This window comes from Capra hircus, chromosome 18 (assembly GCF_001704415.2).
Source record: "Capra hircus breed San Clemente chromosome 18, ASM170441v1, whole genome shotgun sequence".
In the NCBI taxonomy this organism is placed as follows: domain Eukaryota; kingdom Metazoa; phylum Chordata; class Mammalia; order Artiodactyla; family Bovidae; genus Capra; species Capra hircus.
In genome coordinates, this window is record NC_030825.1 from 60034303 (window position 1) to 60056420 (window position 22118).

The window sequence follows — 22118 nt, forward strand, 5'->3', positions numbered from 1 at the left end:
TGAGCAAACAAACGTTTTTTTACTAGATATTTAACAGTGAATATTTCCCAGTTCATGTGCATCTGAAATTCATTTAGGTTAATTTCTCGTAACTGTTTGATTTGTAAGTGCTTAGTTTTTCTTTTTTAAAGCCAACGGAATTAGATCTCACTTACAAAGTAACCTCAGCAATATTATCCAAAAACAAAGACACACAGTGTGACATGCATAAATCCAGACACACAGATGGACAGACAGATACCATAGTTTTCTGCTTGAGATTTAAAATGTCTCTTTGACCTTTTTCTTTCCCTTTGGTTTGAAATTCTAATTTGCCCAAGGTTGAGGCCTCAGGCAAAGTGGGTTATGTATGTCAAGGACTTGGTAAAGGTTGCCTGCTGTGCTAAGCTGCTTCAGGCATGCCCGACTATCTGCGATCTCATGGACTGTATCCTGCCAGGCTGCTCTTTCCATGGGACTCTCCAGGCAAGAACACTAGGTGGGTTGCTATTCTGACCCCCAGGGCATCTTCCTAATCCAGGGATCAAACCCACCTTTGCCACACTTGCAGGCAGGTTCTGTACAATTAGAGTCATCTGGGATGCCCTGGTAAAAGTGAACTTCAAGCTTTTTCCTAGGCTAGCTGTCTCAACGGGTTAGTTGCTTTTAACTCCATATGCAAAAAGAAGTAGTTGTGCACGTTCAAAGAGAAAAAAAATCATTTTAACCAGTTTTCTCCAGAGTCTAGAGAAAAGCACAGTTATCCTATGTCAAAAACTTATCTTTCCATTCCATAGTCATAGTTTTGTACCTAAAATACAGATCAAATAGTGCTGAAATTGACAGTGAAAATAACAGCAGATGGGGTGATAAAAAGTTTGGATTGTCCCTCTGGGGTCTTGGATTGTTCAGAAGAAAATGAAGGGGAAAAGAAACTTCCTAGAGTGGGGAGCAGGACTGGGGTAAGCTGGCCTCATCCTCCCCCAAGAGACAGGCGAAGTTAGAAGGGGACCAGCTGATAGAGAGGGAGACAAAGGGGTTGGGAGGGGTTAAAGGCCATGAAAGGACAAAGAATGGAGAGAGAAAGGGCAGTGGGGGATACTACTGGGGCTGTGGGCCGCCTCAATAGAGAGCCGACTTAAAAAGTGAGGATTTGATCAGCCAAAATATTATTTTCACACTGTAATATGGAAAAACATTATCACTAATCGCATAACTATTTTTCCAGTAACTTCTCTAAGACAGTTTTAAGTTCACTTTATGTACTTCATGGTAGCAGACAGGACGATTCAGCCTCTCATCCGGCAGGGCAGATTCTTATCCTTCCTCAAGGGGTAAGAGTCACGAACATTTAGTAACTTATAAGGGTTCAGCCCTGTTTAATATATGGTTCCACTTCTCACACAATCCAGAGAAGATGTCCCATGTATTAGCTAATAAGTAATAAGGTGAATTTTCCCATCTGGAAATAAAAACATCATAGTCCTTAATCTCTTGCTTCTTAAAGAGTGGTGCTTTGTCTCACAAATGCTGCTCACAGCGCCAATTCATGCCTTGCCGAAAGTTTTCACTTTTGTCTCAGGTTCCAAGGACTTGTTAACAGGCCACTCATTCTATACAAATAAATATTCCAATATTTATTAGAGAATTATCTAGCTGACTTTCAATATACGAACTAATCCAAACAGTCCATCCAAAAGGAGATCAGCCATGGCTGTTCATTGGAAGGACTGCTGTAAGCCTTGTCTAACTCAATGAAACTAAGCCATGCCGTGTGGGGCCACCCAGGACGGGCGGGTCATGGTGGAGAGGTTTAACAGAATGTGGTCCCCTGGAGAAGGGAATGGCAAACCACATCACTATTCTTGCCTTGAGAACACCATTAACAGTATGAAAAGGCAAAATGATAGGCTACTGAAAGGGGAACTCCCCAGGTCGGTAGGTGCTCAATATGCTACTGGAGATCAGTGGAGAAAGAACTCCAGAAAGAGTGAAGGGATGGAGCCAAAGCAAAAACATTACCCAGTTGTGGATGTGACAGGTGATAGAAGCAGTAAAGATCCTATAAAGAGCAATACTGCACAGGAACCTGGAATGTCAGATCCACGAATCAAGGCAAACTGGAAGTGGTCAAACAGGAGATGACAAGGGTGAACGTTGACATTCTAGGAATCAGTGAACTAAAATGGACGAGAATGGTTGACTTTAACTGAGATGACCATTATATCTACTACTGTGGGCAGGAATCCCTGAGAAAAAATGGAGTAGCTATCATGGTCAACAAAAGAGTCCAAAGTACAGTCAGTCAGTTCAGTTCAGTCGCTCAGTCGTGTCCGACCTTTGCGACCCCATGAATCGCAGCACGCCAGGCCTCCCTGTCCATCACCAACTCCCAGAGTTCACTCAGACTCATGTTCATCCAGCCATCTCATCCTCTGTCGTCCCCTTCTCCTCCTGCCCCCAATCTCTCCCAGCATCAGAGTCTTTTCCAATGAGTCAACTCTTCACATGAGGTGGCCAAAGGACTGGAGTTACAGCTTTAGCATCATTCCTTCCAAAGAAATCCCCGGGCTGATCTCCTTCAGAAAGGACTGGTTGCATCTCCTTGCAGTCCAAGGGACTCTCAAGAGTCTTCTCCAACACCACAGTTCAAAAGCATCAATTCTTCGGTGCTCAGCCTTCTTCACAGTCCAACTCTCACATCCATACATGGCCACAGGAAAAACCATAGGCTTGACTAGACGGACCTTAGTCAGCAAAGTAATGTCTCTGCTTTTGCATATGCGATCTAGGTTGGTCGTAACATTTCTTCCACGGAGTAAGCGTCTTTTAATTTCACGGCTGCAGTCATCATCTGCAGTGATTTTGGAGCCCAAAAGAATAAAGTCTGACACTGTTTCCACTGTTTCCCTGTCTATTTCCCATGAAGTGATGGGACTAGATGCCATGATTTTCGTTTTCTGAACGTGGAGCTTTAAGCCAACTTTTTCGCTTTCCTCTTTCACTTTCATCAAGAGGCTTTTGAGTTCCTCTTCCCTTTCTGCCATAAGGGTGGTGTCATCTGCATATCTGAGGTTATTGATATTTCACCCGGCAATCTTGATTCCAGGTTGTGTTTCCTCCAGTCCAGCGTTTCTCATGATGTACTCTGCATATAAATTAAATAAGCAGGGTGACAATATACAGCCTTGATGTACTCCTTTTCCTATTTGGAACCAGTCTGTTCTTCCATGTCCAGTTCTAACTGTTGCTTCCTGACCTGCATATAGATTTCTCAAGAGGCAGGGTCAGATGGTCTGGTATTCCCATCTCTTTCAGAATTTTCCACATACTTGGATGCAATCTCAAAAACGACAGAATGATCTCTGTTCCTTTCCGAGGCAGACCATTCAATATCACAGTAATCCAAGTCTAAGCTCCAACCAATAATGCTGAAGAAGCTGAAGTTGAACGATTCTATGAAGACCTACAAGACCTTTTAGAACTAACAGCCAAAAAAGATGTCCTTTTCATTATAGGGAAGTGGAACACAAAAGTAGGAAGTTAAAAAAACACCTGGTGTAACAGGCAAATTTGGCCTTGGAATATGGAATGAAGCAGGACAAAGGGTAATAGAATTTTGCCAAGACAATGCACTGGTCATAGCAACACCCTCTTCCAACAACACCAGAGAAGACTCTACACATGGACATCACGTGATGTTGAACATCGAAATCAGATTCACTATATTCTTTGCAGCTAAACATGGAGAAGCTCTATACAGTCAGCAAAAACAAGACTGGGAGCTGACTGTGGCTCAGATCATGAACTCCTGATTGCTAAATTCAGACTTAAATTGAAGAAAGTAGGGAAAACCGCTAGACCATTCAGGTATGACCTAAATCAAATCCCTTATGACTATACAGTGGATGTGAGAAATAGATTTGAGGGACTAGATCTGATAGATAGAGTGCCTGATGAACTATGGAAGGAGGTTCGAGATATTGTACAGGAGACAGGGATCCAGACCATCCCTATAGAAAACAAATGCAAAAAGGCAAAATGGCTATCCGGGGAGGCTTTACAAATAGCTGTGAAAACCCAGGAAGCTTTAAACCAAAGGAGAAAAAAAAAAGATACAAGCATCTGAATGGAGAGTTCCAAACAACAGCAAGGAGAGATAAGAAAGCTTTCCTCAGCGATCAATGCAAAGAAATAGAGAAAAACAACAGAATGGGAAAGACTAGAGATCTCTTCAAGAAATATAGAGATACTAAGGGAACATTTCATGCAAAGCTGGGCTCTTGATAAAGGAGAAAAATGGTATGGACCTACCAGAAGCAGAAGATATTAAGAAGAGGTGGCAAGAATACACGGAAGAACTGTACAAAAAAGATCTTCATGACCAAGATAATCATGAAGGTGTGATCACTCACCTAGAGCCAGACATCCTGGAATGTGAAGTCAAGTGGGCCTTAGAAAGTATCACTACGAACAAAGCTAGTGGAGGTGACAGAATTCTAGTTGAGCTGTTTCAAATTCTGGAAGATGATGATGTGAAAGTGCTGCACTCAATATGCCAGCAAGTTTGGAAAACTCAGCAGTGGCCACAGGACTGGAAAAGGTCAGTTTTCGTTCCAGTCCCAAAGAAAGGACATGCAAGAGTTCTCAAACTATCGCACAACTGCATTCACTTCACACGCTTGCCAATTCTCCAAGCCAGGCTTCAGCAATACGTGAACTGTGAACTCCGAGATGTTCAGGATGGTTTTAGAAAAGGCAGAGGAACCAGAGATCAAATTGCCAACATCCGCTGGACCATGGAAAAAGCAAGAGAGTTCCAGGAAAACATTTATTTCTGCTTTATTGACTATACCAAAGCCTTTGACTGTGTGGATCACAATAAACTGTGGAAAATTCTGAAAGAGATGGGAATACCAGACCACCTGACCTGCCTCCTGTATGCACGTCAGGAAGCAACAGTTAGAACTGGACATGGAACAACAGCCTGGTTCCAAATAGGAAAAGGAGTACGTCAGGGCTGTATATTGTCACCCTGCTTATTCAGCTGATATGCAGAGTACATCATGAGAAACGCTGGACTGGAAGAAACACAAGCTGGAATCAAGATTGCCAGGAGAAGTGTCAATAAACTCAGATATGCAGATGACACCACCATTATGGCAGAAAGTGAACAGGAACTACAAAGTCTCTTGATGAAAGTGAAAAAGGAGAGTGAAAAAGTTGCTTAAAGCTCAACATTCAGAAAATGAAGATCATGGCATCTGGTCCCATCACTTCATGGGAAATAGATGGGGAAACAGTGGAAACAGTGTCAGACTTTATTCTTTTGGGCTCCAAAATCACTGCAGATGGTGATTTCAGCCATGAAATTAAAAGAAGCTTACTCCTTGGAAGGACAGTTATGACCAACCTAGATAGCATAGTCAAAAGCAGAGATATTACTCTGCCGACAAAGGTCCATCTAGTCAAGACTATCGTTTTTCCAGTGGTCATGTATGGATGTGACAGTTGGACTGTGAAGAAGGATGAGCGCTGAAGAATTGATGCTTTTGAACTGTGGTGTTGGAGAGACTCTTGAGGGTCCCTTGGACTGCAAGGAGATCCAATCAGTCCATTCTGAAGGAGATCAACCCTGGGATTTCTTTGGAAGGACTGATGTTACAGCTGAAATTCCAATACTTTGGCCACCTCATGTGAAGAGTTGACTCATTGGATAAGACTCTGTAGCTGGGAGGGATTGAGGGCAGAAGGAGAAGGGGATGACAGAGGATGAGATGGCTGGATGGCATCACCAACTCGATGGACATGAGTTTGAGTGAACTCTGGGAGTTGGTGATGGACAGGGAGGCCTGGTTGCTGCGATTCACGGGGTCGCAAAGAGTCGGACACGACTGAGCGACTGAACTGAACTGAACTGAACTGATGTGAGGAATGGTCACGACTAAGAAAGGGCTTGCATGGAGCATAGGGTACATAGGTTCATGTGAGATATCAGCTTGTGACCACAGGTCTTTCTGAAAATAACTAAGAGTGCAAACTAATATACTGACCTTAAAAGAAAAGAACTGGTTCAAAGTTTATGAGCAATATACTATGGGTATGGGACAGAAACAAGAGATTTTAAAAGTGACTGTGATACATGGAGAAAGCAGGATAATACATGTTATACCGTCTACAATGTAATGTATCCAACTGTGAATTTTGTAAGTTACAATGGAATGCTTATATTCAAGAAAAACATACACAATATTCCAGGATATTGTGTAAGAATCTTATTAGCAGAAATCAGAAGAAAAATCCACGAAAAGGCTATCTAAACCTGGGTTCCTCTGCCAAGTATGACTAACCTATCTATTGGACGTTTATTTCGTTTCTTCTTCCACACATGTTCATCTCAAGTTTGAGGAGTATCAAAGAAAAGGAGGGATTGAAACTGACTCGGGAGGATCTTCCCAGTTACAAAAGCCTTTCTGAGGCATCCAACTCCTTTTTTGTAGAAAGAGGCTCCATTCTCCTAGACTTTCCCTGAGTTCAAAAGAGCAGATTCAAACAGTTACTAATGGATCATACCATGATCAAGTGGGATTTATTGCAGGGATGCAAGATTTCTCAATATCCACAAGTTAATTAGCAGGATACAGCACATTAACAGTTGAAGACTAAAAACCATATGGTGATCATTAGATGCAGAAAAGGTTCTGACAAAATTCAAGTGTCATTTATGATACAATACCCTTCAGAAAGTCAGCACAGATGGACCCTACCTCAACATAATTAAGGCTGTATATGTCAAACACACAGCTAACATCATACTCAACAGGGAAAAACTGAAAGCATTACCCTTAACAACATGAATAAGACAAGAATGTTCACTATTGCCACTCTTATTGAACACATTTTTGGAAGTCCTAGCCACAAGAATCAGAAAAGAAAAAGAAATAAAAGGAATTCAAGTTAAAAAATAAAAATAAAAAAGAAGCTAAACTGTCACTATGATGCTACACACAGAAAATCCCGAAGATGCCACCACATGACTACTCAGTTCAGTTCAGTCGCTCAGTCGTGTCTGACCTTTGCGAGCCCATGAATCACAGCATGCCAGGCCTCCCTGTCCATCACCATCTCCCGGAGTTCACTCAGACTCATGCCCATCGAGTCCGTGATGCCATCCAGCCATCTCATCCTCTGTCGTCCCCTTTTCCTCCTGTCCCCAATCTCTCCCAGCATCAGAGTCTTATCCAATGAGTCAATTCTTCGCATGAGGTGTCCAAAGTACTGGAGCTTCAGCTTTAGCATCATTCCCTCCAAAGAAATCCCAGGGCTGATCTCCTTCAGAATGGACTGGTTGCATCTCCTTGCAGTCCAAGGGACTCTCAAGAGTCTTCTCCAACACCACAGTTCAAACGCATCAATTCTTTGGCGCTCAGCCTTCTTCACAATCCAACTCTCACGTCCATACATGACCACAGGAAAAACCATAGCCTTGACTAGACGGACCTTAGTCGGTAAAGTAATGTCTCTGCTTTTGAATCTACTACCTAGGTTGGTCATAACTTTTCTTCCAAGGAGTAAGCATCTTTTAAATTCATGGCTGCAGTCACCATCTGCCGTGATTTTGGAGCCCCTCAAAAATAGTCTGACACTGTTTCTACTGTTTCTCCATCTATTTCCCATGTAGTGATGGGACCAGATGCCATGATCTTCATTTTCTGAATGTTGAGCTTTAAGCCAACTTTTTCACTCTCCTCTTTCACATTCATCAAGAGGCTTTTTAGCTCCTCTTCACTTTCTGCCATAAGGGTGGTGTCATCTGCATATCTGAGGTTATTGATATTTCTCCCGGCAATTTGGATTCCAGCTTGTGTTTCTTCCAGTCCAGCGTTTCTCATGATGTACTCTGCATAGAAGTTAAATAAGCAGGGTGACAATATACAGCCTTGACGTACTCCTTTTCCTATTTGGAACCAGTCTGTTGTTCCATGTCCAGTTCTAACTGTTCCTTCCTGACCTGCATATAGATTCCAAAAGAGGCAGGTTAGGTGGTCTGCTATTCCTATCTCTTCCAGAATTTTCTACAGTTTATTGTGATCCACACAGTCAAAGGCTTTGGCATAGTCAACAAAGCAGAAATAGATGTTTTTCTGGAACTCTCATGCTGTTTCCATGATCTAGCAGATGTTGGCAATTTGATCTCTGGTTCCTCTGCCTTTTGTAAAACCAGCTTGAACATCAGGAAGTTGACGGTTCATGTATTGCTGAAGCCTGGCTTGGAGAATTTTGAGCATTACTTTACTAGCATGTGAGATGAATGCAATTGTGTGGTAGTTTGAGCATTCTTTTGCATTGCCTTTCTTTGGAATTGGAATGAACCCTGTTCTTTTCCAGTCTTGTGGCCACTGCTGAGTTTTCCAAATTTGTTGGCATATTGAGTGCAGCACTTTCACAGCATCATCTTTCAGGATTTGAAACAGCTCAACTGGAATTCCATCACCTCCGCTAGCTTTGTTTGTAGTGATGCTTTCTAAGGCCCACTTGACTTCACATTCCAAGGTGTCTGGCTCTAGATGAGTGATCACATCATCATGATTATCTGGGTCCTGAAGATCTTTTTTGTGCAGTTCTTCCGTGTATTCTTGCCACCTCTTCTTAATATCTTCTGCTTCTTTTAGGTCCATACCATTTCTGTCCTTTATCGAGCCCATCTTTGCATGAAATGTTCCCTTGGTATCTCTAATTTTCTTGAAGAGATCTCTAGTCTTTCCCATTCTGTTGTTTTCCTCGATTTCTTTGCATTGATCGCTGAAGAAGGCTTTTTTATCTCTTCTTGCTATTCTTTGGAAATCTGCATTCAGATGCTTATATCTTTCCTTTTCTCCTTTGCTTTTCGCCTCTCTTCTTTTCACAGCTATTTGTAAGGCCTCCCCAGACAGCCATTTTGCTTTTTTGCACTTCTTTTCCATGGGGATGGTCTTGATCCCTGTCTCCTGTACAATATCACAAACCTCATTACATAGTTCACCAGGCACTCTATCAGATCTAGACCCTTAAATCTACTTCTCACTTCTACTGTATAATCATAAGGGATTTGATTTAGGTCATACCTGAATGGTCTAGGGGTTTTCCCTACTTTCTTCAATTTGAGCCTGAATTTGGCAATAAAGAGTTCCTGATCTGAGCCACAGTCAGCTCCTTGTCTTGTTTTTGCTGACTGTATAGAGCTTCTTCATCTTTGGCTGCAAAGAATATAATCAATCTGATTTCGGTGTTGACCATCTGGTGATGTCCACGTGTAGAGTCTTCTCTTATGTTGTTGGTAGAGGGTGTTTCCTATGACCAGTGCATTTTCTTGGCAAAACTCTATTAGTCTTTGCTCTGCTTCATTCCGCATTCCAAGGCCAAATTTGCCTGTTACTCCAGGTGTTTCTTGACTTCCTACTTTTGCATTCCAGTCCCCTATAATGAAAAGGACATCTTTTTTGGGTGTTAGTTCTAAAAGGTCTTGTAGGTCTACATAAAACGGTTCAACTTCAGTTTCTTCAGCGTTACTGGTTGGGGCATAGACTTGGATTACTGTGATATTGAATGGTTTGTCTTTGAGACGAACAGAGATCATTCTGTTGTTTTTCAGATTGCATCCAAGTACTGCATTTCAGGCTCTTTGGTTGACCATGATGGCTACTCCATTTCTTCTGAGGGATTCCTGCCCACGGTAGTAGATGTAATGGTCATCTGAGTTAAATTCACCCATTCCAGTCCATTTTAGTTTGCTGATTCCTAGAATGTCGACATTCACCCTTGCCATCTCTTGTTTGACCACTTCCAATTTGCCTTGATTCATAGACCTGACATTCCAGGTTCCTACGCAATATTGCTCTTTACAGCATCAAATCTTGCTTCTATCACCAGTCACATCCACAACTGGGTATTGTTTTTGCTTTGGCTCCATCCCTTCATTCTTTCTGGAGTTATTTCTCCACTGATCTCCAGTAGCATATTGGGCACCTAATGACCTGGGGAGTTCCTCTTTTGGTGTCCTATCATTTTGCCTTTTCCTGCTGTTCATGGGGTTCTCAAGGCAAGAATACTGAAGTGGCTTGCCATTCCCTTCTCCAGCGGACCACATTCTGTCAGGCCTCTCCACCATGACCCGCCCATTTTGGGTTGCCCCGCAGGCATGGCTTGGTTTCATTGAGTTAGACAAGGCTGTGGTCCTAGTGTGATTAGATTGACTAGTTTTCTGTGAGTATGGTTTCACTGTGTCTGCCCTCTGATGCCCTCTTGCAACACTTACCATCTTACTTGGGTTTCTCTTACCTAGGCATGGGGTATCTCTTCACGGCTGCTCCAGCAAAGCGCAGCCACTGTTCCTTACCTTGGACGAGGGGTATCTCCTTACTGCCACCGTTCCTGACCTTCAACGTGGGATAGCTCCTCTAGATTAGGTTAGTACTTCTAATTCCCAAGGAGTTATGAAATGGTCAAAGAGACCGAAAAGTTTGACCGAGAAAGGAGAGTTCGGTCCACACACTTTGCCCATTTCTGGTCGGTTCCCAAAGGAGATATTGGGTGCCTCTTAGCATTGGCAGGTCAGTATAAACCCCCGACAGGTTTCTGCCAAAAGCCCTATGAGATCACTGTGGAACCACAGAGCAGGGCTCCTTACTTGCTTCACGCAGGGCATGTCATTCATTCACACAAGCACACCGTAGAGTTAGTAAAGCACAGCAGAAAACGTGTTCGCTAAGAGAATATGACTACTAGACCTCATCAATGAACAGAGTAACTTGCTGGATACAAAATATATAGAAAACTGCTGCATTTCTATACACTAATGATGATATATCAGAAAGTGAAATTTATGAAACAATCCCATTCACCATCTCATAGAAAAGAATAAAATTCTAAGGAATAAACTGATCTAAAATGTCAAAAGAACTGTACTCATAAAACTATAAGATGCTGATGACTGATACCAAAGATGACACAAACAGATGGAAACATATACCATGTTCTTGGATTGAAAGAAGTAACACTGCCAAAATGACGATACTATCCTGACGGGAGCCAGCATGGGGAATCCCACCCATGACAAGGTCATGCGGAAGGAAGCCTGACAAAACGCAAAGACGTGATCAGGCTTCAGGGGTTCCCCTTGGAATTTCCTGAGCATCCACCTCCCAAGACCAGAGTCTGCCTGCTTTACTGTGTTATGCTTTCCACCTACTCTTCTGTCATTAACAGGGGGCTGTCCCCCCACTACCTTTTTCTGGAAAAAAAATTAATTTAGAGCTTTTAGACAATAAATCTCCTGGGCATAATACGAGCGTTTCAATCCAAAAACCCCTCTGATGGCTTTCTAGCCTGCCTGCAGGACTCGTACAGCTGCGCATGTGATTATTTGTGGCCTCCAGATCGCTGGAGGCACAGGAAGCTTAAAACATTCTAGGAATGTAGGGGCTTCCGAGGAGTCAAAATCATTAGAATAGGACTGATTAAAGGTTTCATTTGTTGAGACAATACTTGCTGCCAAATTTTTATATCCTTTATTCTTAGATATAGTTGGTATATCTAAAAACAAGAAAAACAAGTAGTAGACCTGGTATGAGCAACATTAGATCTTTGAGTTAAGTACTTTCTTTGTTATAACCCAATGCACCTTTGTTCTACAGGAATGTAACTTTATTTAGTACTTTGAGGGTGATGCAGAGTAAAGAAAAAACACTTCTAGGAAAAGGAGTTTTCTGGTTGATAGACAATTATCCAGGAAGAGAGCCATAAAAATGTTAACAAGCATCTTGGCCAGAAGATAATGTAAACCACCTGAGACCTTTTGTATACGGGAGGGTAGGCAAAAAGAAAGCCTTGTCTCTATGAGGGTCAGGACTGCTGCCCCTGCATAACTCTGCATATTCCATTATTTCTTATGTACAACTTGGGGTATATAAGCTGATTTTGAAAAATAGTTTTTGGAGTCTTGCACTGATGCTGGGCTTCCCCATGTCGTTCTTTTCTCCCCATTTTCAGCTGAATTCCCATCTGGGGCGTGGAGGCTCGCCATGTATACTTACTTGTCCTGGCTTCTAAGATCTGCAAGAGAGAGAGCCCAAGGCGGGGCACTCTCCAATATTCAAATGGACGCCGGTGGCCTAACGTAGATGGTGCAAGTTCCTTGTCTGGAACTTTATTGGTTTTCCACATAAACCAAGTTATTCAGCCTCCTTTTCTCCACCTAAATTTCCTACTATACTATTTCTTCCTAATCTAATCCTATATTAATAAATAAAAAAGTTTTTCCTCGTCAACGCCTCCACAATTCGAATTCCCTGGATCCACCAGCGCTGGACCCCGGCACTATCCAAGGCAATCTACATATTCAATGCAACCTTTATCAAATTAACAATGACATATTTCATTAAACAAAGAAAAACTTAATTTGTACCAAATACAAAAGACTCTGATATCTAAAATGATCTTGAGAAGGAAGAACAGAGCTGGAGGAATCATGTTCCCTCAGTTTAGACTATACTACAAACTTATAGTCATCAAAGTAAAAGTAAAGTTGCTCAGTCGTATCCGATTCTTTGTGACCCCATGGACTGTAGCCTACCAGGTTGCTCTGTCCATGGGATTTTCCAGGCAAGAATACTGAAGCGGGTTGCCATTTCCTTCTCCAGGATATCTTCCTGACCCAGGGACTGAACCTGGGTCTCCTGCATTGTAGGCAGGTGCTTTACCGTTTGAGCCACCAGGGAAGTGGTATGATGATGGCACAAAACAGAAACACACATCAGTAGAACAGGACAGAAAACCCAGAAATAAAACAATTTACTTAGAGTCAATTCTATAACAAAGGGGGAAAGAACATAGAATGAAGAAGTCTCTTTAATAAGTGATGCTGGGATAAATGGATAGCTACATGAAAAAGAATGAAATTATAATATTATCTAACACCACATACAAAAATAAACTCAAAATGTATTAAAAATCTCAATGGAAGACCAGATACTATGAAATTCATAGTGGAAAACAAATGCAAAACACTGACATAAATGTCAGCAAAATTTTTTTGGCTCTATCTCTTAACAGTCATGGTAATAAAAGCAAAATCAAACAAATGAGACCTAATTAAATTTAAAACCTTTTTGCAAAATAAAGGAAACCAAAAAACGAACAAAAATACAACTTTTGGACTATGAGACTATATATGCAAATGATGCTACCTCTGAAGGATTTATTTCCAAAATATACAAACAGCTCATACAGCTTAATATCAAAACAAACAAACAAACGACCAAATCAAAAACTGGGCAGAAGATCAAAACAGACACTTCTCCACAGCAGACAAAAAGATGACCAATAGTCACCTGAAAAGATGTTTGATGTCTCTACTTAGGAGAGAAATGCAAATTAAAACCACAAAAATGTATCAACTCACACTGGTCAGAATGACCACCATCAAAAAGCCTACAAACAATAAACGCTTCAGAGGGTGTAGAGAAAAGAGAACCCTCCTACACTGTTGGAAGGAACATAAATTGGTACTGCCACTTTGGAGAATAGCATGGAGGTTCCATAAAGAACTAAAAATAGAGCTATCACATGAAGCAGCAATTCCAATCCTGGGCATATATCCAGAAAGGATGAAAACTAATTCAAAATGATACACGCACCCCAGAGTTTTTAGCAGCACTATTTATATGAGGCAAAACATGGCAGCAACTTAAACGTTCACTGACTGACAAAGGGATAAAGAATATGTGGTACACATATACAAGGGAATATTGTGAAGTGAAAGTAGCTCAGCCGTGTCCAACTCTTTAAGACGCCATGACCTGCAGCTGCCAGATTCCTGTCCATGAAATTCTCCAGGCAAGAACACTGGAGTGGGTTGCCACCTCCAGAGCATAAAACACAATGAAGTAATGCCTTTTGCAGCAATATAGACAGACTTAGGGATTATTCTAAGTGAAATCAGAGAAAGACAAATATCAGAGGATATTATATGTTGAACAGAAATAATTGATGCAAATGAACTTATTCACAAAATAAACTCACCAGCATAAAACACAAACTTATGGTTACCAAAGGGGATAGTGCAGGATGGTGGTGGGGGCTGGAAAGGGAGAGATAAATTAGGAGTCTGAATATATACAAACTAATATATATATAAAATAGATAAACAACAAGAACCTACGATATAGCTCAGGGAACTATATTAAGTATCTTATAAACTGCTGTATACCTGAAACATGACATTGTAAATTACCTATACCTAAAAAGTGGAGAAGGAAATGGCAACCCACTCCAGCATTCTTGCCTGGAGGATCCCAGCAACCGAGGAGCCTCGTGGGCTGCCGTCTGTGGGGCTGCACAGAGTTGTACACGACTGACATGATTTAGCAGCCAGCAGCAGCAGCATACCTAAAAAGAATGTTTCATAAGGGTGTAAAAACTACTAAACAGGGGAAGCAGTCTATGAAACAAGACATGTTGACAAAACTGAATACCCACCAGCAAAAGAATTTACTTGGGACATTATCTTACACTACAGATAAAAATGAACTCAAAATGGTTCAAAGACCTACACTTAGGTCCCAAATATATAAAACTCCTAGAAGTAAACATGCAGGAAATGTTTCTGGAAATTGGACCCACAAATGATTTACCAGATATAACACCAAAAGCACAGGCCACAAAATAAAACCAGATATTAATAAATTGAACTATATCAAAATTATTGACTACTGTGCATTAAAGTGCAGTGAGTTTGAAAAGACAATCAACAGTAAAAGAGAAAACGTGGAAATCATACATCTGATAATAAATGAGTACAAAGACTATATATAAAAATTTTATGAGGGACTGATCACCAGTTCCACCATAGGGACCATTCCCCAATCAAACATCCAATGCGTTGCAAATACAAAACAGAAACACTAAGAGTAACACAGAAATTTGAACTCAATGATAAAATAAAAAAATACCTTCAATGCACAGAACAACAGTGCAGCCAATAGCCTCATAGATATGAGAATGTGAACTTGGACAAAGTTGTCCTGGGATAAATTCCCATATCATTTACAGAGGCTAAAATATATGGTCCTTGATACACAGCAACAACACTGTCATGGCGCCCTTGACAGAGTCTCCAAAGCCAGAAAATAACCTGGAAAGATGTATCAGGCTCTCGTGATACTTTCTCTCTCATAATCCTAGAAGAAACTGACCACTCTACTGGATAGCTTCAAGTGGTGACTTTGTACAGAGCAAGAAAATAACATTAGGAATACTGTCTCCATCACAGTTTTCTGTTTCCTAGTAAATCCACTCCACAGAGACTCACCAGAGGTTGCCAATTAAACACAGGTGGATTATCATAGCAAGGAAACCAGATAAAATTTCAGACCCTCAGGAATAGATTTCAAAGAAATCTAAGAGGTAAAATGATACAAAGTAAGGAGAATGTAACATCGGGAACAGCTGACATTCCCAGACTGGGTAGAGCAGCACAAGAGTAAAAATAATATAACATGAAGGTCAGACATTACAGGATTTGGAGATGGGACCATGCGCTCGACCTACAGATGGCAAGTTAAGAGCCCACAAGATTCACATATGCTCCCCTCGGAGGATCTAGGATCAAAAAGATGATCTCTCTACCCACTCTCTTTACATTTTCCTAAGTAACAACCACAGAGGATCCAATCTACCAGCTTATCCCACTCCTAACAGAAAAAAAAAAAAAACAACAGCCCTTTTGAGATTCTCGTTTTTCTTTATACATTCTATTTTTAGCTATTTTTACATCACTTCCCATTGTCCGCTCCAATGTGGAGATAATACTCAGATCTGAAACAGAAATTCTGGGACTCCCTTGGTGATCCAGTGGTTAAGACTGCATTTCCAATGCAGGGGGTGCAGGTCTGATCCTTAGTCAGTGACATGAAACAGACACAGCATCTGAAGAGGGTCAGTTTAACCTTCTGAAGCTGTGTCATGCCCCAGTCACCAGAACTCTCAGATGAAAGACATCAGGGCCTCCCAAGGGGCACACAGGGAAAATACAGATACCCAAGGGCAGCTCTGGAAGGAAGTCATCCTCACCCACAGACAGCAGGTTCCCGTAGGTCTCCAGCATCACGTCCCTGTACAAGGCCCTCTGAGCAGGGTCCAGGAATTCCCACTCCTCCTGAGTGAATTCGATGGCCACATCCTCAGAGGTCAGTCGTTCCTGAAATGAAACCACATGTCACCAAAAGGGCCATGAAAAGTTCTCATTTTCATGCAAAAGAGAAAGGGTAGTAAGGGGTATGGATTGACTTGGTTGAAGTATGTGTTCTAACAGATCCATGCAGGGGTATCTGGAGAAATTATGCATCTCTAATTTTAATTTCTTATGGTTTTTCATAAGGCCTTATGAGATCCTCCAATTAATATGGATTTTTCATCACTGTTCAAAGTCCATGAAATATATAAAAATAAAGCTCAACACTGTTTTGGCTATACAGAAGTGTCAGATATTATGTTCTACCCAGTGAGTGCAATTCATGATCTAGATGAGGTACAGCATGAGCGGTGTCTTCAGAGATGACACAGTCCATGGCACTTTTAATGGAAACGTCAAAATTTTCAGGTATGATGTTGATAACAGCAGCAAGGACCAAAAGTGTCTGAGGGCTTCCTGTTGCTCTAAATTACTGTTATTACTATAAGCATTAAATAAGTGCTTTACAGGCAAGAACCTGTCATCAATACAATAGCTCATTAAAGAATGATCTGTTCCCACCTTACAGAAGAAAACCTGTGTCACAGACACCCTGAGAAACTCGACTCAGATCAAGAAGGTAAGAAATGTTACATGAAGCACCTGAACTCAGAAGCTTGGGCTCAGCAACTGAAGCTTAAGTATCTAACAGTGAAGTAATACAGAGAACATTACAAGTCCTTTGACAGAGGGCTCCTAAAGAAAACTTGAAAGAAGTCCAAGGTGAGACTCCTCCCTGCCCCTCTGTCTTCTCTGCAGGGGGAGCAGCTCTCGGGCCTCAGGCCTTCATCCCTTGAAAATGGACACCTGCGCCAAATTCGTCTCCACCCTCTCCCTGATCGGGAGAATCTCCCCCCTCTTGAGTGATCACTGTCCACAGTGGTGGTGAAGGACTGGAGACACTGACCCATGAGAGCCACAGCAGCTTGGCAGCCTCAGGTCCCCAGACCTTCTCACTTATTCTTAGCCACAGCTTCCAAACCAGTGCCATTTCAAGGGACTTTGACACAGTAGCCAAGTTCCCTGGAGCTGGAGCTGCCACAGCAGGGGTGGCTGGCTCTGGGGCTGGAAGTGGGACTGTGTTTGGGAGCTTCATCACTGTTATGCCAGGAACCCTTCTCTGAAACAGCAGCTCTTCTACTCCATGGGCTTGGCCCTCTCAAAGGCCATGGGGCTCTTTTGCCTGATGGTGGTCTAGCTCATGTTCACGATGTGAAGGAGCTGTTTCCACCTTCCATAGTTCTTTCTCCTGTGTCTGTCCTGTATGTTCTCTGTCCTGGAACTCCTCAGGCAGCCTGGGGAAAGTGGTGGGCTCAGGGTTTGACAGAAGGAAAACAAATAAATACTGTATTAATGAAAAAAAAAAAAAGTCCGAAGTGAACAATGTGGAATGGCATGAAAGGTCATTATGGACGTGGATACAGAAACACAACTGTTAGTAATTTACTACTTAAAACACTAACAGGATTGTTTAGAAAATTTCAAGGCCACAGATTATACTGATAACATAATTTCAACTGAAATAAAAAGGTAATATGTAGTTTTTAAATCATGATGTCTTCTATCTAAACCACAGACTTGCACATGCATGCATACATATCTATCAAAAATTAACTGAAATGAGAGGATTCATCTCTTGACAGATTTATTGGACAATTATATATTATCCATATGTATTTTTTATTCACATGTATTTCAGCATCTTTCAGACGATAAAAATGTATTTTTTGTACTCAGCTGAGTTTGTCAACAGGATTCTATACTGGGCTACCAAAAGAAAACTGGTAAAAACATTAAAAAAAAATACCTGAACTCAATTCATAATAAAATTACCATATACAGAACTATAAATACAATTTATTCATTTAAATTTACATAGCAAGGCATTAACAGAAACCAAAGACTTTCTTTGCTTTTTGTTCCATTAATAAAACAGTGATTTGAAATTAGAAGAGTCATTAGATTATGACAAAAAAATTATCACAATAGTAAAGTATAAAAACTTCTTGGAGAATTAAAAATCATGGCAAAAAATAATATGGAAAAAAATATAGTTATTAAGACTATCTCAAGAAACATCATGATAGGTAGGAAACATTCAATACATTCCTTCTGAAATTACAGTGGCATGAAATTACAGGCCAGGGTGCCTGTCTTTCACCACCATATGATGCACAGGAGCAGGGACCACTAGAAGTAACAGGAGGAAAAAGCCAGGGCAAGAGACACAGAGTTTGTCAGAGAGTTGAAACAGGTAGTATTCACAAAGCTAAGAACATGGAAAGGTGAAAAGTGAAAGGATGGAAAAAGACAGTCCATCCTAAAGAGAGCAGGGGAGACTGTTATATAAGACAAAACAAACTGAAGGAAAACAAAAGTGCAATGAGATAAATTGTATAATGATAAAACGGTCAATTTACCAAAAAGCTGTAAGAAGTAAAAATATATATACATCTAACATTAGATATCTCAGAAAAATGAAGCAAACATTAAGGGAAAGGAAGACAGAAATAGTGGCACAGGAAGAGTACGAGATTTCAACGCCCAAGTTGAAAAGACATGTACAGATCACACAGCCCAACAGAAGCATAAAACACGTGCATCTCAAGGACACACAAAACATTCTCTATGAGAGACCACATGTTAGGCCAAAATTAACAACGTTAAGAGACTGATACCATAAAAGTATCTTCCCTAATAACAATGAAATGAACATAAGAAAAAAAGAAAATTCCTCAAATGTGGACAACAACTCACTCTTATACCACAAATGGGTCTAAGAAAAAAAATCACGTGGAAATTTTTAAATACATGGATGAAAACAAAAAGACAACATTACAAAATTTATAACACACAGAGAAGACTGTACTAAAAGGAAAGTCTGACTGTACTAAAAGGAAAGTCTGACCCGTTAAATGCTTGCAGTAAAAAAGAGAAAAGATCTTAAATCTGAACTCTATTTTTAGACCTCTAGGAAACAGAAAATGGATAACAAACTAAACTCAAGTTTAGCAGAAGGAAACAGGTAAATAAGATTAAACCAAAGATAAAATAGAAAGCAGAAAAACATAAAAATCAACAAACCAAGAGTTGATGTCTTGAAAAAACTGTATAGGAAAACCCACACCTAGACTAAGGAAAAGAGAAAAAAAAGATTCAAATAACTAAAAACAGATATGAAACAGGAGTGATTACAACTGATGTCAAAGAAAGTTTCTAAAGATAAGAAAACACTATGACCAATAATGCCTATAAATGACAGAATATAGGAGATATGCCTATAAATGACAGAATATAGGAGATATTGGCAAATTCTCAGAAACATACAAACTATTTTACTTACTAAGAAATAAAAAAATTGAGAAGTGTTGAAAGTGAAAGTGTTAGCCACTCAGTCATGTCTGACTTTGTGACCTCCTGGACTGTAGCCCACAAGGCTCCTCTGTCCGTGGAATTTCTCCAGACAAAAAGACTGGACTAGACAGCCATTCCCTTCTCCAGGGAATCTTCCAAACCAGGGAGAGAACCTGGGTCTCCCACACTGCAGGCAGATTCTTTATGATTTGAGTCACCAGGGAAGCCCATTATAACTAGAGAGATTTAAAAAGTAGAAACCTCTAAGAAAAATACAGGACCAAATTCTACCAAACATTTACAAAAGAATTACCACTAATCCTGCTAATTCTATGGAGCAAGCCTGATTCTAATAGTTTGATGATTTCCCAAAGACACAAGAAAGGAAAACTAGAAATCAATACTCCTGAGAAACACTGATGCAAAATTAAAACACTTGCAAACCAACTTCAACACATATTAAAAAGATCTGGAGAAACAGACACAGAGAACAGACGGAGGGTGGAGGGGAGGAAGGAGAGGGTGAGATGTATGGAGAGAGTAACATGGAAACTTACATTACCATATGTAGAGAGCCAATGTGAATTTGCTCAATGACTCAGGGACTCAAACAGGGGCTCTCTAACAACCTACACGGGTGGGATAGGGAGGAAGTTGGGAGGGAGGGGACATACGTATACCTATGGCTGATTCATGTTGGTATTTGGCAGAAAACAACAACTTCTGTAAAGCAATTATCCTTCAATTAAAACAAATAAATAAAAAGATCTGACACCATGACCAAGCGGATTTTATTCCTATAAGGCAAGGAGAAGTCAACATAAAAAAATCAATTAATATGACACACTACATTAACTACATTAACAGATTAAAGGGGAAAAAAAAACACAGGATCATCTCGACGCAGAAAAAACCATTCAACAAAAATTTGACAACCTTTCAAGATGGAACACTCAACAAACTACAAACAATAAATTATACCAACATCAACATAATAAATGACATTATGAAAAGAGCACAGCAATGGGGAAAGAATGAAAGCTTTTCCTCTGAGGTCAAGAGGAAGGCAAGGATGCACACTGCACTACAGTTCAACAAAGCACTGAAACCCTTAGAGCAATTAGATGAGAAAAGGAAATCAAAGGTCCCCAAATTGAAAAAGAAGTAAATTTATCTCCTTTCCCACATGACAAAGTTTCATAGGTAAAAATCATAAAGATTACAAAAGAAACATGCTATATCAAAAAAGATTCTTTAATAACCCCACAAAGGATCAATCAACCAATTAACTCATTATCAAAACTGCCATGACAATCTTTGTAGAAGCAGAATAAAACATCGTGAAAGTCACAGAACTATTCAAAGAGCAAACAGCAAAACTCTTGAAGAAAGAAGATGGAGGTCTTTCTATTTCAAAACCTATTACAAGGTAATCAAGGTGATGTATAAAAACAGATAAATACACCAACTGAACAGAACACAGTACTCAGAAATAATTCTTTGTGTATATGTAAGGTATATTCACAAAGATGTCAAGATACACAAACGGGAAAGGACAGTCTCAATAACCATGATGCTGAGAAAATATATATCCACCAGCAAAAGAATGAAGGTGGAATCTTGCTTGCATTAAAGGTTAAAACATCTCTGTGTCAAAGGATTCAATCCACAGAGTGAAAGGACAACCTCTGAAGAATGGAGGTGATGAAAATTTCCACCTGCCAAAGACTTAGATTCATTTCATAGTTTAAATCTGATGATAAACTAAAAAACACTGTATCACTCATGTCTATTTCTGAACTTTCCATTCTATTAGCAATAATGATTTCAAGAGTTTGACTCACATTTTAGTTTGAACTGCCTTAAAAAAGTCAGAACAAACTGCCCCTAACTGATCTGATTCCCAGATTTTACCAGCTATTGTGCATATTAATACCTGACTTCCACATGCAGTTTCCTTACCCTGGTTGACAGAGCCTCCTCACAAGGGCCAGGTCACCAGGTCATGGGGAGACGGGATCTAAGTGGATACTACAGGGCCCGAGGGAAGGCCCCAGGTGAGTGTGAGTATACAGGAGTCAGATAGGACACTCCAGAGTCAGACACGATTAGCGAGTCCAGAGAAGGGCATTTCAGGAAGGACAGACTAAATATGATCTTACCTGAGAAAGAGCCATGCCTCACTCTTTCTTTCCTCTTAACGTCAGAGCTTCCTCAGGCAATATAAGTTTTCAGAGGTCTATCATGAAAGTTGAAATGCTACTTAACGCTTAGAGTCAACACACCCCCTTCCTGAGCCCCAACTACACACACAGGGAAGCCCTCACCATGAGGAACAGACAGTCCCCTGTGGCCACTGTCTCAGGAGGGACTCAGGACAGTCAACTCCCACAGAGAGATCAACACGGGACTTTCCCACACTTTCCCTCAGATCACACTTCCCTTCTGGTGAGGCCTCATGTACACAGCAGCAGGGGGCATCTCAGCTGACCAGGCAATCTCCTTCAGGTCACACAGA

General features: G+C 40.7%; 1 protein-coding gene and 1 pseudogene across 1 annotated transcript; one reads left to right on the forward strand and one right to left on the reverse strand.

Moving 5' to 3' along the window:
* Positions 15934-21789, reverse strand: LOC108638024 (zinc finger protein 677-like). The gene is made up of 2 exons (XM_018062975.1): positions 21763-21789; positions 15934-16213 (listed from the first exon to the last, which is right to left on the reverse strand). The coding sequence occupies exons 1-2, from the start codon at positions 21775-21777 to the stop codon at positions 15977-15979; spliced, it is 252 nt and encodes an 83-aa protein (XP_017918464.1). The 5' UTR covers positions 21778-21789; the 3' UTR covers positions 15934-15976.
* LOC108638055 lies at positions 17046-17444 on the forward strand (annotated as a pseudogene).